General features: G+C 56.6%; 1 protein-coding gene across 1 annotated transcript; it reads left to right on the top strand.

Annotated features, from left to right (window-relative positions):
• Nucleotides 1-749: 749 nt before the first annotated feature.
• Nucleotides 750-3,437, top strand: LOC104047799 (olfactory receptor 51E2-like). The gene is given in 3 exon segments (XM_064451257.1): nt 750-777; nt 2,951-3,163; nt 3,166-3,437. Coding segments are annotated over 3 exon segments (513 nt in total).
• The last annotated feature ends 9,808 nt before the right edge of the window (nt 3,438-13,245 follow it).

Here is a 13,245-nt window from a genome sequence, read left to right as displayed (position 1 = left end):
CTTTGGGGCACTGGCGGTAAAAAAAAAAAAAAGGGTAAAAACCGTCTCCTGATCTTCTGTTCTGGGTAAGATAACACGTTTGCTTGCGATGGGACGAAGCAGTTACCACCGCCTCCTTCCTCCCCGAGCAGCAGGTGCCTGCGGCTCCGATGGACCCTATCAGGAGCGCGGATGTTTTCAGCTGTGGCAACTGTTCGGTGCCCAGCACGATGGGGTATGGCTCTGTGAGTACTGTTGCAGGTGGAAACAGTGTAAGTTGCTCAAGGATTGTGCCGGGAATTCAAAATACAGAGGCCCCTTTCCTTTCCTGCTAGAGTCAGGGCAAGTATTTCCACTGGCTTCAGTGTGGTAGGGATGAGCCTGAGCCAGGAATTCAAAGCAGGACATGCTGATGCTTCTCTGTGCTTCATCCTTACTTCTAAATTCTCGTAAATTATAACAACATAGTTGATAAATATAATTATTCACTTCAAGGCTTAGGAGCTCAAGTCGGCATTCAAAAACATCAGCCTCAGGGATGCATTTTTTCCCTAACAGGTTTCCCAGGGTTGGAAACTTCTCACCTCTGCTCCATTTGTTCCACTGTGAGTCGTGGCAGTGCCTCCTCTATTGCCTGGCCATGCTGTCCATCATTCTGTCTGTCTTCAGGACACAATGTGCTGGGCATATTCTGGTTTAAGTACAGGGAAATCGGCTGCAGTTTTTGTTTCCTTTGAATATTCTTCATCCACTCACTGGTGCTCACGGAGATGTCTGTGCTGCCGCCGAAAGCCCTCGGTAGCTTGGTGGCAAACCACAACCTCCTGCAGTACAGGTCAATTTTAACCACTTGAGGGATGACCATGGTGGGGCTGGTGTTCGTGTCCTTGTTGTCCCAGGAGGAAAAGTGCCTGCACATCCTGGGCTGGACGCCTAAAAGACTGCAAAGAGGCAAAACCACAAAAACCGGGAAGTAGATTTCTATTTTTTAAAATTACCCACAATAGTGTCAGCCCTTTATTGTGGCCCACTGTGATGTGCATTCGTAAAATACGGAGCACTTCTCTGGAGGTCTGTCCTTAGCCCAGGCCATGGACCCAGCCTAGCTGGGACACCAGGGGAAGATGAAGGAGGAGGATGCTCTGCATGGGACAGGGCAGGGAAGCGCTTGGGGCTGAGAGGTGTAGAGGAATGAGGGGTTCCTAGGGGGGATCCTCAGCGATCAGAGACATTGGGAGCTTCACTCTGTAAAAGGCACGGTGGAGCAAGAAGGTCGTCAGAGGGTTTGTGACGTTTGGTCTGCGGTCGAAAGCAGGACAACTGAGGGAAGTCAAGATGAACCGCGCCTTCATCATTGCAGGGCAATGGCACAGGACAGAAAAGCAGCAGGGAGAATTTTGCCAAACATGGGAATTGCTCAGGTGGGCTGCAGGAGCAGGTCACCGTTAGTACCTGGGTGATGCCTCACTGAGGACAGCTATTTTCAAAAATGACCAGGTTGGCATTTTGTCTGAAACCCACATCACTGTCCCCACTGACGTTGCCTCAGCACTCTGAGCTGACCCTGCTTCACACTTTCAACAGTCAGGAATGCCAGTCCCTCCAGCGCTTTGGCAACTAAACCAGCTCTGCGGCCGCAGTTTGCCCAAGCCACAGTCAGTGCCTTTAACCCTCAGATCTCTCCGTTCCCCTCACAGCTGCACAGTTCGAAGCACAAGGAGATGGAGGCTTTTACTTTTCACCCACTGGCATGCACGTTCTTCCTACGCACGCTGGTTCCTAAGCAAGGCTCCTCGTCGCTACCTTGCAGCAGTGACCTGAATGGGTTTAAATGCATGTAAATACAGAGTTAAAACAGAAACCTTCTGAGCTTCCCCCAGTGGTGTGCTGCATCTGTATTTCTATTCAGTAAACACACAGAAATTGATTTTTTTGAGAGCTCTTATGCTTTATTCTTAAGCACTGCAATAACACGTCTTTCGCTCTGAAATGGGATCGGGCAAGAGCACGAGCCTGCTCCTTCCCAGCCTTGACCACGGTCATGATGTTGCATCTGTGAGCTTGCAGGGTGCAGCAGCACATGGTGAACAGTGCGGCACGGGGACACCCCCTCACCCACCCCACGCTTCCTTCTGCCTTTTAACTCTGCGAGGCCTCAGAACCTCCGCAGTGGTGCAGTGGGGCTGGGCTCCACATCAGTGGTGTTCCTCCAGGGCACAGCAGGGAGGACCCAAACAGCAGCCAGGGAGGGGACAGCAAAGGGCGACTAGCACATGAGGTAGTCCTGGTGGCCGACTCATCCCAGTTGCTTCTAAGGCAGATAATAAATGACCCATAGACTAACGCTAACCTGCTGGTGGTCCTACAGGCTGTAGCGATACTGTATGAATAGTTACCAAGGCCAACTATTGTCTGTTTTGAGCCCTAAGCACCTTTAGGGAGGTGTTGTCCCTGTTGAAGGGGCACTTCCTTGGCAGAGAGACTCTGTGCCTGAGCGCACCTTCTTAATGTGTATAAATACCTGAGGGGATGGAGTAACGAAGACAAAGCCACGTTCTTCTCAGTGAAAGGACAAGATGCAACAGGCACAAACTAAAAAAACCCAGGAGATTCCATTTAAACATAACAAATATATATTAATTTGTTATTATTATGAGGTTAATCAAACACCAGCACAGGTTGCCCAAAGTGGCTGTAGAGTCTCCATCCTTGGAGATACTCAAAACCCAAGTGTACACAGTCCTGGGCAACCTGCTGTGGGTGACCCTGCCCGAGCAGAAGGGCTGGTCCGGATGATCTCCAGAGGTCCCTGCCAGCCTCGGTGACTCTGTGAGTCTGGATAGCACATACACTTGTATCACGCTATACAAGCACTGCTACAGTGCAGCTCTATGCTAGTAACATCATTTTAGTATAAAAAAAATAAACATACTTGACATTCTGAGACTGCCAGAACACCGCCTGGCTCCAGAGGACAGACAGAACCAAGTCCTGCCTTCGCCCCTTCCCTTCTGCAGCTCGCGGGTGCTGTCACACTCCTTCTGCCTGCACCAGGACGTGATGAACCTGGCCTGCGCCAACACCACCCCCAGCATGGTGTACGGCCTCACCGCCATCCTGCTGGTCATGGGGCTGGACGCCGTCCTCATCTGCCTCTCCTACATCCTCATCCTCAAGGCTGTCTTGCGCTGGCATCGTGGAAGGAGAGGCTCAAGGTGTTCAGCACCTGCATTGCCCACATCTGTGTGGTCCTGGCCTTCTACGTGCCCCTGATCGGGCTGTCCGTGGTGCACAGATTTGGGAAGGGCCTGGCTCCACTGGTCCACATCACCATGGGGAACATCTACATCCTGGTGCCTGCTGTGCTCAACCCCATCATCTATGGGGTGAGGACCAGACAGATACAGAGGAGGATCCTGAAATTAATTGAAATTTCCAGTGACAGAACTGCCCAATGAACTGGACCCAGCTCTTGACTTTTCTTGTCTTAGCTTTGGGGATGGCCAATGTACCCCTCTTTGACACGCAGCGTGCTGCCTTAGCCCTTGGCAGGTCTCAGTCACTGTCGCAATACAAATAACAATAATTTATGACTGCAAATTGTAGAGTAAATACGTGCAGCAAGCACTAGTACTGTAGCAGAAGACTACACCAGCTTGGCAGGCTGATGGCCTTATGGATGCGGTCACAGCCCTTCAGGAGTTAACACTTAGATGGGACTTGTTCCTTTCCTTGCAGTGCATCCCAAAAAGGCACCAGGACAAACAGACAGTATAAAACACTTTCATTTAATATTAACATTTTCACCGTGTCTTCTTTTTCCTGCATTTATTCACTGCCTATAATTTAGGAAATTATTTTTGGAAGGAACAGATAAATACCGCTTTGTGGAGGCAGAATTTTCTAGCACAAATCTGATTAAGAGCTTCATTTCCTGAATTAGGAACAAATTAACTCATTATCCACACAGCACAAAGAAAAACAATATTTGTAAATAGCAGCTCAAGATGTTTGTGGGGAGATGTACTGGGTGTAGGTGGTGAGGTCTGGGTAGAGGAGGGGGCTGCAGGGGTGGCCAGGAGGGAGGTCCGGGGCTGCCCTGTGCCTGACACAGATGGTTCCAGCTGGATGAGTAACACACCCACCATGCACCAAAGTTGAGCCAGTCAGGGAAGCTTGTGGTGACTCTGTGAAAACATATTCAAGAAAGGGCAGAAAATGTCAGACAGAGAGAAGGAGCAAAGAAAAAGCACGAGAAACAGCAAGGGGAACACCAAGCTCACAGTAGTAGGAGGTGCTCCATGGTGGTAGAAGCACTCCCACCAAAGGGACTGTGGGCCATGAATAAGCCCATGCTGGAGCAGACAGACCCCAAAGGCGCTGCAGCCCGTGAATAAGCCCATGCTGGAGCAGACAGACCCCAAAGGCGCTGCAGCCCGTGAATAAGCCCATGCTGGAGCAGACAGACCCCAAAGGTGCTGCAGCCCGTGAATAAGCCCATGCTGGAGCAGACAGACCCCAAAGGCGCTGCAGCCCGTGAATAAGCCCATGCCGGGGCAGACAGACCCCAAAGGCGCTGCAGCCCGTGAATAAGCCCATGCTGGAGCAGACAGACCCCAAAGGCGCTGCAGCCCATGAATAAGCCCATGCTGGAGCAGACAGACCCCAAAGGTGCTGCAGCCCGTGAATAAGCCCATGCCGGAGCAGACAGACCCCAAAGGCGCTGCAGCCCATGAATAAGCCCATGCTGGAGCAGACAGACCCCAAAGGCGCTGCAGCCCGTGAATAAGCCCATGCTGGAGCAGACAGACCCCAAAGGCGCTGCAGCCCGTGAATAAGCCCATGCCGGGGCAGACAGACCCCAAAGGCGCTGCAGCCCGTGAATAAGCCCATGCTGGAGCAGACAGACCCCAAAGGCGCTGCAGCCCGTGAATAAGCCCATGCTGGAGCAGACAGACCCCAAAGGCGCTGCAGCCCATGAATAAGCCCATGCTGGAGCAGACAGACCCCAAAGGCGCTGCAGCCCGTGAATAAGCCCATGCTGGAGCAGACAGACCCCAAAGGCGCTGCAGCCTGTGAATAAGCCCATGCTGGAGCAGACAGACCCCAAAGGCGCTGCAGCCCGTGAATAAGCCCATGCTGGAGCAGACAGACCCCAAAGGTGCTGCAGCCCATGAATAAGCCCATGCTGGAGCAGACAGACCCCAAAGGCGCTGCAGCCCGTGAATAAGCCCATGCCGGGGCAGACAGACCCCAAAGGCGCTGCAGCCTGTGAATAAGCCCATGCTGGAGCAGACAGACCCCAAAGGCGCTGCAGCCCGTGAATAAGCCCATGCTGGAGCAGACAGACCCCAAAGGCGCTGCAGCCCATGAATAAGCCCATGCTGGAGCAGACAGACCCCAAAGGCGCTGCAGCCCGTGAATAAGCCCATGCTGGAGCAGACAGACCCCAAAGGCGCTGCAGCCCATGAATAAGCCCATGCCGGGGCAGACAGACCCCAAAGGTGCTGCAGCCCGTGAATAAGCCCATGCTGGAGCAGACAGACCCCAAAGGCGCTGCAGCCCGTGAATAAGCCCATGCCGGGGCAGACAGACCCCAAAGGCGCTGCAGCCCATGAATAAGCCCATGCTGGAGCAGACAGACCCCAAAGGCGCTGCAGCCCGTGAATAAGCCCATGCTGGAGCAGACAGACCCCAAAGGCGCTGCAGCCCGTGAATAAGCCCATGCCGGGGCAGACAGACCCCAAAGGCGCTGCAGCCCGTGAATAAGCCCATGCTGGAGCAGACAGACCCCAAAGGCGCTGCAGCCCGTGAATAAGCCCATGCTGGAGCAGACAGACCCCAAAGGCGCTGCAGCCCATGAATAAGCCCATGCTGGAGCAGACAGACCCCAAAGGCGCTGCAGCCCGTGAATAAGCCCATGCTGGAGCAGACAGACCCCAAAGGCGCTGCAGCCTGTGAATAAGCCCATGCTGGAGCAGACAGACCCCAAAGGCGCTGCAGCCCGTGAATAAGCCCATGCTGGAGCAGACAGACCCCAAAGGTGCTGCAGCCCATGAATAAGCCCATGCTGGAGCAGACAGACCCCAAAGGCGCTGCAGCCCGTGAATAAGCCCATGCCGGGGCAGACAGACCCCAAAGGCGCTGCAGCCTGTGAATAAGCCCATGCTGGAGCAGACAGACCCCAAAGGCGCTGCAGCCCGTGAATAAGCCCATGCTGGAGCAGACAGACCCCAAAGGCGCTGCAGCCCGTGAATAAGCCCATGCTGGGGCAGACAGACCCCAAAGGCGCTGCAGCCCGTGAATAAGCCCATGCTGGAGCAGACAGACCCCAAAGGTGCTGCAGCCCGTGAATAAGCCCATGCCGGGGCAGACAGACCCCAAAGGTGCTGCAGCCCGTGAATAAGCCCATGCCGGAGCAGACAGACCCCAAAGGCGCTGCAGCCCGTGAATAAGCCCATGCTGGAGCAGACAGACCCCAAAGGCGCTGCAGCCCGTGAATAAGCCCATGCTGGAGCAGACAGACCCCAAAGGCGCTGCAGCCCGTGAATAAGCCCATGCTGGAGCAGACAGACCCCAAAGGCGCTGCAGCCCGTGAATAAGCCCATGCTGGAGCAGACAGACCCCAAAGGCGCTGCAGCCCGTGAATAAGCCCATGCTGGGGCAGACAGACCCCAAAGGTGCTGCAGCCCGTGAATAAGCCCATGCCGGAGCAGACAGACCCCAAAGGCGCTGCAGCCCGTGAATAAGCCCATGCCGGGGCAGACAGACCCCAAAGGTGCTGCAGCCCGTGAATAAGCCCATGCCGGAGCAGACAGACCCCAAAGGTGCTGCAGCCCGTGAATAAGCCCATGCCGGAGCAGACAGACCCCAAAGGCGCTGCAGCCTGTGAATAAGCCCATGCCGGGGCAGACAGACCCCAAAGGCGCTGCAGCCCATGAATAAGCCCATGCTGGAGCAGACAGACCCCAAAGGTGCTGCAGCCCGTGAATAAGCCCATGCTGGAGCAGACAGACCCCAAAGGCGCTGCAGCCCGTGAATAAGCCCATGCTGGGGCAGACAGACCCCAAAGGTGCTGCAGCCCGTGAATAAGCCCATGCTGGAGCAGACAGACCCCAAAGGTGCTGCAGCCCGTGAATAAGCCCATGATGGAGCAGACAGACCCCAAAGGCGCTGCAGCCCGTGAATAAGCCCATGCCGGGGCAGACAGACCCCAAAGGCGCTGCAGCCCATGAATAAGCCCATGCTGGAGCAGACAGACCCCAAAGGCGCTGCAGCCCGTGAATAAGCCCATGCCGGAGCAGACAGACCCCAAAGGTGCTGCAGCCCGTGAATAAGCCCATGCCGGAGCAGACAGACCCCAAAGGCGCTGCAGCCCGTGAATAAGCCCATGCCGGAGCAGACAGACCCCAAAGGTGCTGCAGCCCGTGAATAAGCCCATGCTGGAGCAGACAGACCCCAAAGGCGCTGCAGCCCGTGAATAAGCCCATGCCGGGGCAGACAGACCCCAAAGGCGCTGCAGCCCGTGAATAAGCCCATGCCGGAGCAGACAGACCCCAAAGGCGCTGCAGCCCGTGAATAAGCCCATGCCGGGGCAGACAGACCCCAAAGGCGCTGCAGCCCGTGAATAAGCCCATGCTGGAGCAGACAGACCCCAAAGGCGCTGCAGCCCGTGAATAAGCCCATGCTGGAGCAGACAGACCCCAAAGGTGCTGCAGCCCGTGAATAAGCCCATGCTGGAGCAGACAGACCCCAAAGGTGCTGCAGCCCATGAATAAGCCCATGCCGGAGCAGACAGACCCCAAAGGCGCTGCAGCCCGTGAATAAGCCCATGCCGGGGCAGATAGACCCCAAAGGCGCTGCAGCCCGTGAATAAGCCCATGCCGGAGCAGACAGACCCCAAAGGCGCTGCAGCCCGTGAATAAGCCCATGCTGGAGCAGACAGACCCCAAAGGCGCTGCAGCCCGTGAATAAGCCCATGCTGGAGCAGACAGACCCCAAAGGCGCTGCAGCCCGTGAATAAGCCCATGCCGGGGCAGACAGACCCCAAAGGCGCTGCAGCCCGTGAATAAGCCCATGCCGGAGCAGACAGACCCCAAAGGCGCTGCAGCCCGTGAATAAGCCCATGCTGGAGCAGACAGACCCCAAAGGTGCTGCAGCCCGTGAATAAGCCCATGCTGGAGCAGACAGACCCCAAAGGCGCTGCAGCCCGTGAATAAGCCCATGCTGGAGCAGACAGACCCCAAAGGCGCTGCAGCCCATGAATAAGCCCATGCCGGGGCAGACAGACCCCAAAGGCGCTGCAGCCCGTGAATAAGCCCATGCTGGAGCAGACAGACCCCAAAGGTGCTGCAGCCCGTGAATAAGCCCATGCTGGAGCAGACAGACCCCAAAGGCGCTGCAGCCCGTGAATAAGCCCATGCTGGAGCAGACAGACCCCAAAGGCGCTGCAGCCCATGAATAAGCCCATGCTGGAGCAGACAGACCCCAAAGGCGCTGCAGCCCGTGAATAAGCCCATGCCGGAGCAGACAGACCCCAAAGGCGCTGCAGCCCGTGAATAAGCCCATGCTGGGGCAGACAGACCCCAAAGGTGCTGCAGCCCATGAATAAGCCCATGCTGGAGCAGACAGACCCCAAAGGCGCTGCAGCCCATGAATAAGCCCATGCTGGAGCAGACAGACCCCAAAGGCGCTGCAGCCCGTGAATAAGCCCATGCTGGAGCAGACAGACCCCAAAGGTGCTGCAGCCCATGAATAAGCCCATGCTGGAGCAGACAGACCCCAAAGGCGCTGCAGCCCATGAATAAGCCCATGCTGGAGCAGACAGACCCCAAAGGCGCTGCAGCCCGTGAATAAGCCCATGCTGGAGCAGACAGACCCCAAAGGCGCTGCAGCCCGTGAATAAGCCCATGCCGGAGCAGACAGACCCCAAAGGCGCTGCAGCCCATGAATAAGCCCATGCTGGAGCAGACAGACCCCAAAGGTGCTGCAGCCCGTGAATAAGCCCATGCTGGAGCAGACAGACCCCAAAGGCGCTGCAGCCCGTGAATAAGCCCATGCTGGAGCAGACAGACCCCAAAGGCGCTGCAGCCCGTGAATAAGCCCATGCCGGGGCAGACAGACCCCAAAGGCGCTGCAGCCCGTGAATAAGCCCATGCCGGGGCAGACAGACCCCAAAGGCGCTGCAGCCCGTGAATAAGCCCATGCTGGAGCAGACAGACCCCAAAGGTGCTGCAGCCCGTGAATAAGCCCATGCTGGAGCAGACAGACCCCAAAGGCGCTGCAGCCCGTGAATAAGCCCATGCTGGAGCAGACAGACCCCAAAGGCGCTGCAGCCCGTGAATAAGCCCATGCCGGAGCAGACAGACCCCAAAGGCGCTGCAGCCCGTGAATAAGCCCATGCCGGAGCAGACAGACCCCAAAGGCGCTGCAGCCCGTGAATAAGCCCATGCCGGGGCAGACAGACCCCAAAGGTGCTGCAGCCCGTGAATAAGCCCATGCCGGGGCAGACAGACCCCAAAGGCGCTGCAGCCCGTGAATAAGCCCATGCCGGGGCAGACAGACCCCAAAGGCGCTGCAGCCCGTGAATAAGCCCATGCTGGAGCAGACAGACCCCAAAGGCACTGCAGCCCGTGAATAAGCCCATGCCGGGGCAGACAGACCCCAAAGGCGCTGCAGCCCGTGAATAAGCCCATGCTGGAGCAGACAGACCCCAAAGGCGCTGCAGCCCGTGAATAAGCCCATGCTGGAGCAGACAGACCCCAAAGGCGCTGCAGCCCGTGAATAAGCCCATGCTGGAGCAGACAGACCCCAAAGGCGCTGCAGCCCGTGAATAAGCCCATGCTGGAGCAGACAGACCCCAAAGGCGCTGCAGCCCGTGAATAAGCCCATGCCGGGGCAGACAGACCCCAAAGGCGCTGCAGCCCGTGAATAAGCCCATGCCGGGGCAGACAGACCCCAAAGGTGCTGCAGCCCATGAATAAGCCCATGCTGGAGCAGACAGACCCCAAAGGCGCTGCAGCCCATGAATAAGCCCATGCTGGAGCAGACAGACCCCAAAGGCGCTGCAGCCCGTGAATAAGCCCATGCTGGAGCAGACAGACCCCAAAGGCGCTGCAGCCCGTGAATAAGCCCATGCTGGAGCAGACAGACCCCAAAGGCGCTGCAGCCCGTGAATAAGCCCATGCCGGGGCAGACAGACCCCAAAGGCGCTGCAGCCCGTGAATAAGCCCATGCTGGAGCAGACAGACCCCAAAGGTGCTGCAGCCCATGAATAAGCCCATGCTAGAGCAGACAGACCCCAAAGGTGCTGCAGCCCGTGAATAAGCCCATGCCGGAGCAGACAGACCCCAAAGGCGCTGCAGCCTGTGAATAAGCCCATGCCGGGGCAGACAGACCCCAAAGGCGCTGCAGCCCATGAATAAGCCCATGCTGGAGCAGACAGACCCCAAAGGTGCTGCAGCCCGTGAATAAGCCCATGATGGAGCAGACAGACCCCAAAGGCGCTGCAGCCCGTGAATAAGCCCATGCCGGGGCAGACAGACCCCAAAGGCGCTGCAGCCCATGAATAAGCCCATGCTGGAGCAGACAGACCCCAAAGGCGCTGCAGCCCGTGAATAAGCCCATGCCGGAGCAGACAGACCCCAAAGGTGCTGCAGCCCGTGAATAAGCCCATGCCGGAGCAGACAGACCCCAAAGGCGCTGCAGCCCGTGAATAAGCCCATGCCGGAGCAGACAGACCCCAAAGGTGCTGCAGCCCGTGAATAAGCCCATGCTGGAGCAGACAGACCCCAAAGGCGCTGCAGCCCGTGAATAAGCCCATGCCGGGGCAGACAGACCCCAAAGGCGCTGCAGCCCGTGAATAAGCCCATGCCGGAGCAGACAGACCCCAAAGGCGCTGCAGCCCGTGAATAAGCCCATGCCGGGGCAGACAGACCCCAAAGGCGCTGCAGCCCGTGAATAAGCCCATGCTGGAGCAGACAGACCCCAAAGGCGCTGCAGCCCGTGAATAAGCCCATGCTGGAGCAGACAGACCCCAAAGGTGCTGCAGCCCGTGAATAAGCCCATGCTGGAGCAGACAGACCCCAAAGGCGCTGCAGCCCGTGAATAAGCCCATGCTGGAGCAGACAGACCCCAAAGGCGCTGCAGCCCGTGAATAAGCCCATGCCGGGGCAGACAGACCCCAAAGGCGCTGCAGCCCGTGAATAAGCCCATGCTGGAGCAGACAGACCCCAAAGGTGCTGCAGCCCGTGAATAAGCCCATGCTGGAGCAGACAGACCCCAAAGGCGCTGCAGCCCGTGAATAAGCCCATGCTGGAGCAGACAGACCCCAAAGGCGCTGCAGCCCATGAATAAGCCCATGCTGGAGCAGACAGACCCCAAAGGCGCTGCAGCCCGTGAATAAGCCCATGCTGGAGCAGACAGACCCCAAAGGCGCTGCAGCCCGTGAATAAGCCCATGCCGGAGCAGACAGACCCCAAAGGCGCTGCAGCCCGTGAATAAGCCCATGCTGGGGCAGACAGACCCCAAAGGTGCTGCAGCCCATGAATAAGCCCATGCTGGAGCAGACAGACCCCAAAGGCGCTGCAGCCCATGAATAAGCCCATGCTGGAGCAGACAGACCCCAAAGGTGCTGCAGCCCGTGAATAAGCCCATGCCGGGGCAGACAGACCCCAAAGGTGCTGCAGCCCGTGAATAAGCCCATGCCGGGGCAGACAGACCCCAAAGGCGCTGCAGCCTGTGAATAAGCCCATGCTGGAGCAGACAGACCCCAAAGGCGCTGCAGCCCGTGAAGGACCCACACTGGAGCAGGTGCACCCCCAACGGGAATGCAGCCTGTGGATCAGCCCATGCTGGAGCATTGGAAACGAGCGAGAGGCAAGGAGAGGCTGTGTACTGACCCTGATCCATGCCAATCATCAGCTCACTGAGGGGACGGAGAGAAACCTGCGGTGAGAGCGAGGAGAGGAGTCTGGAGCGAGCAAGTGACTGGGCACCACTGGCGTTTTCAAGGAGGCATCAGTCATAACTCCAAGGTGTCTATTTCTGAGTGGGGATGGACAGCTCGTAGCACAATATCGTCTATGTAAAAACAGGGTTGCGTTTTGCCAAAGCACCTTAGTTTTAATGAATCTATACTGAATTTTACTGTCCAGTTTATCACTTCATCATTCAGCTTTGCGAAGGTCTCCCATGATCCCTCATCTCTACTACTTTGGCTATAGTGGTTTCATTAAGAGCTTCATAACATCCCAATTCACATCCTTCCCTAGATCTCTGGTCAGCAGAAGAAGGACTGCTGAGGACAGCCTGGGGGAAGCAGACAGAGACCCCACAAGACCCTATGACCCTCCTGGTAGTGTGGGCGACGAGCCACCACACACAACAAGAGCTTGCTGGGTGTGGGGATTTCTCACCTGCTGGGCTGTGATTGCAGAAGCTGGGCCAGGGGTGCCACAGCTACAGATGCACGAGTGAAACAGACCAGACTTTGTTCTTGTGCCACATCAATTCAACACTGTGAACAGGAATCTCCTTTTGTAACAGTCCAGATTTATAAATATGCCAACCATACATCAAAACACATTTCTTATTCTAAGATTTGAGGAAAATAAAGGAAGTAGATACATTAATTCAGTAGCAATATTATGGATTTTTTTCCCTTTTTTTTGTGCTGTATTTGCAGTGCTTATCTATGAATCAGATCTACAGCAATCTAGCCCATCAATGAACAGCTCAGGCAGCAGCAATCATGTCTACATCATAGAAGGACAATCACAGAAAGAGAGCTTTGTGCTCTTCCTCATGACCCTGGGGGCTGGTCCCCCGAGCCCCCAGTGCATCCAGGGGTGGAGGACGGGGACAGTGCTCTGCCTTTGCGACTGGGGATAAGGTGCATGCAGCAGGTTTAACCTTACCCTTTCTGAGACTGCCCTCAGAGCTCACGCTGGAAAATGCGAGCAGCCCTCCTGCCGGCAGATGTGTCACTGGCCGTTGCACGTCTAGCCAAGAGGCTGGGAGCTGGCGCGGGGCTCCAGGCTGGTTCGTACCGGTGCCAGTGCCACGTGCCCGAGGGGTGGGCATCACCCACCCCCTCTCCCTTTTTCCCCCACCCACTTTAGCTAAATGGTCGAGCAGCATCAATAGCTCTTCGGAGAGGACCTGCAGGCCATCAGCTCGTTTCCTTAGCACACAAAAAGAAAAGAAATGCAGCCTGTGGAGCTCAGACAAGAATGTTATTTACCCCCAGCTCACAGTCAGCACGGT

The sequence above is a fragment of the Phalacrocorax carbo genome, chromosome 1 (assembly GCF_963921805.1).
Source record: "Phalacrocorax carbo chromosome 1, bPhaCar2.1, whole genome shotgun sequence".
Lineage (NCBI taxonomy): Eukaryota > Metazoa > Chordata > Aves > Suliformes > Phalacrocoracidae > Phalacrocorax > Phalacrocorax carbo.
The sequence above is the reverse complement of the archived record's forward strand: the minus strand, read 5'-3'. Positions and strand labels throughout refer to the sequence as shown.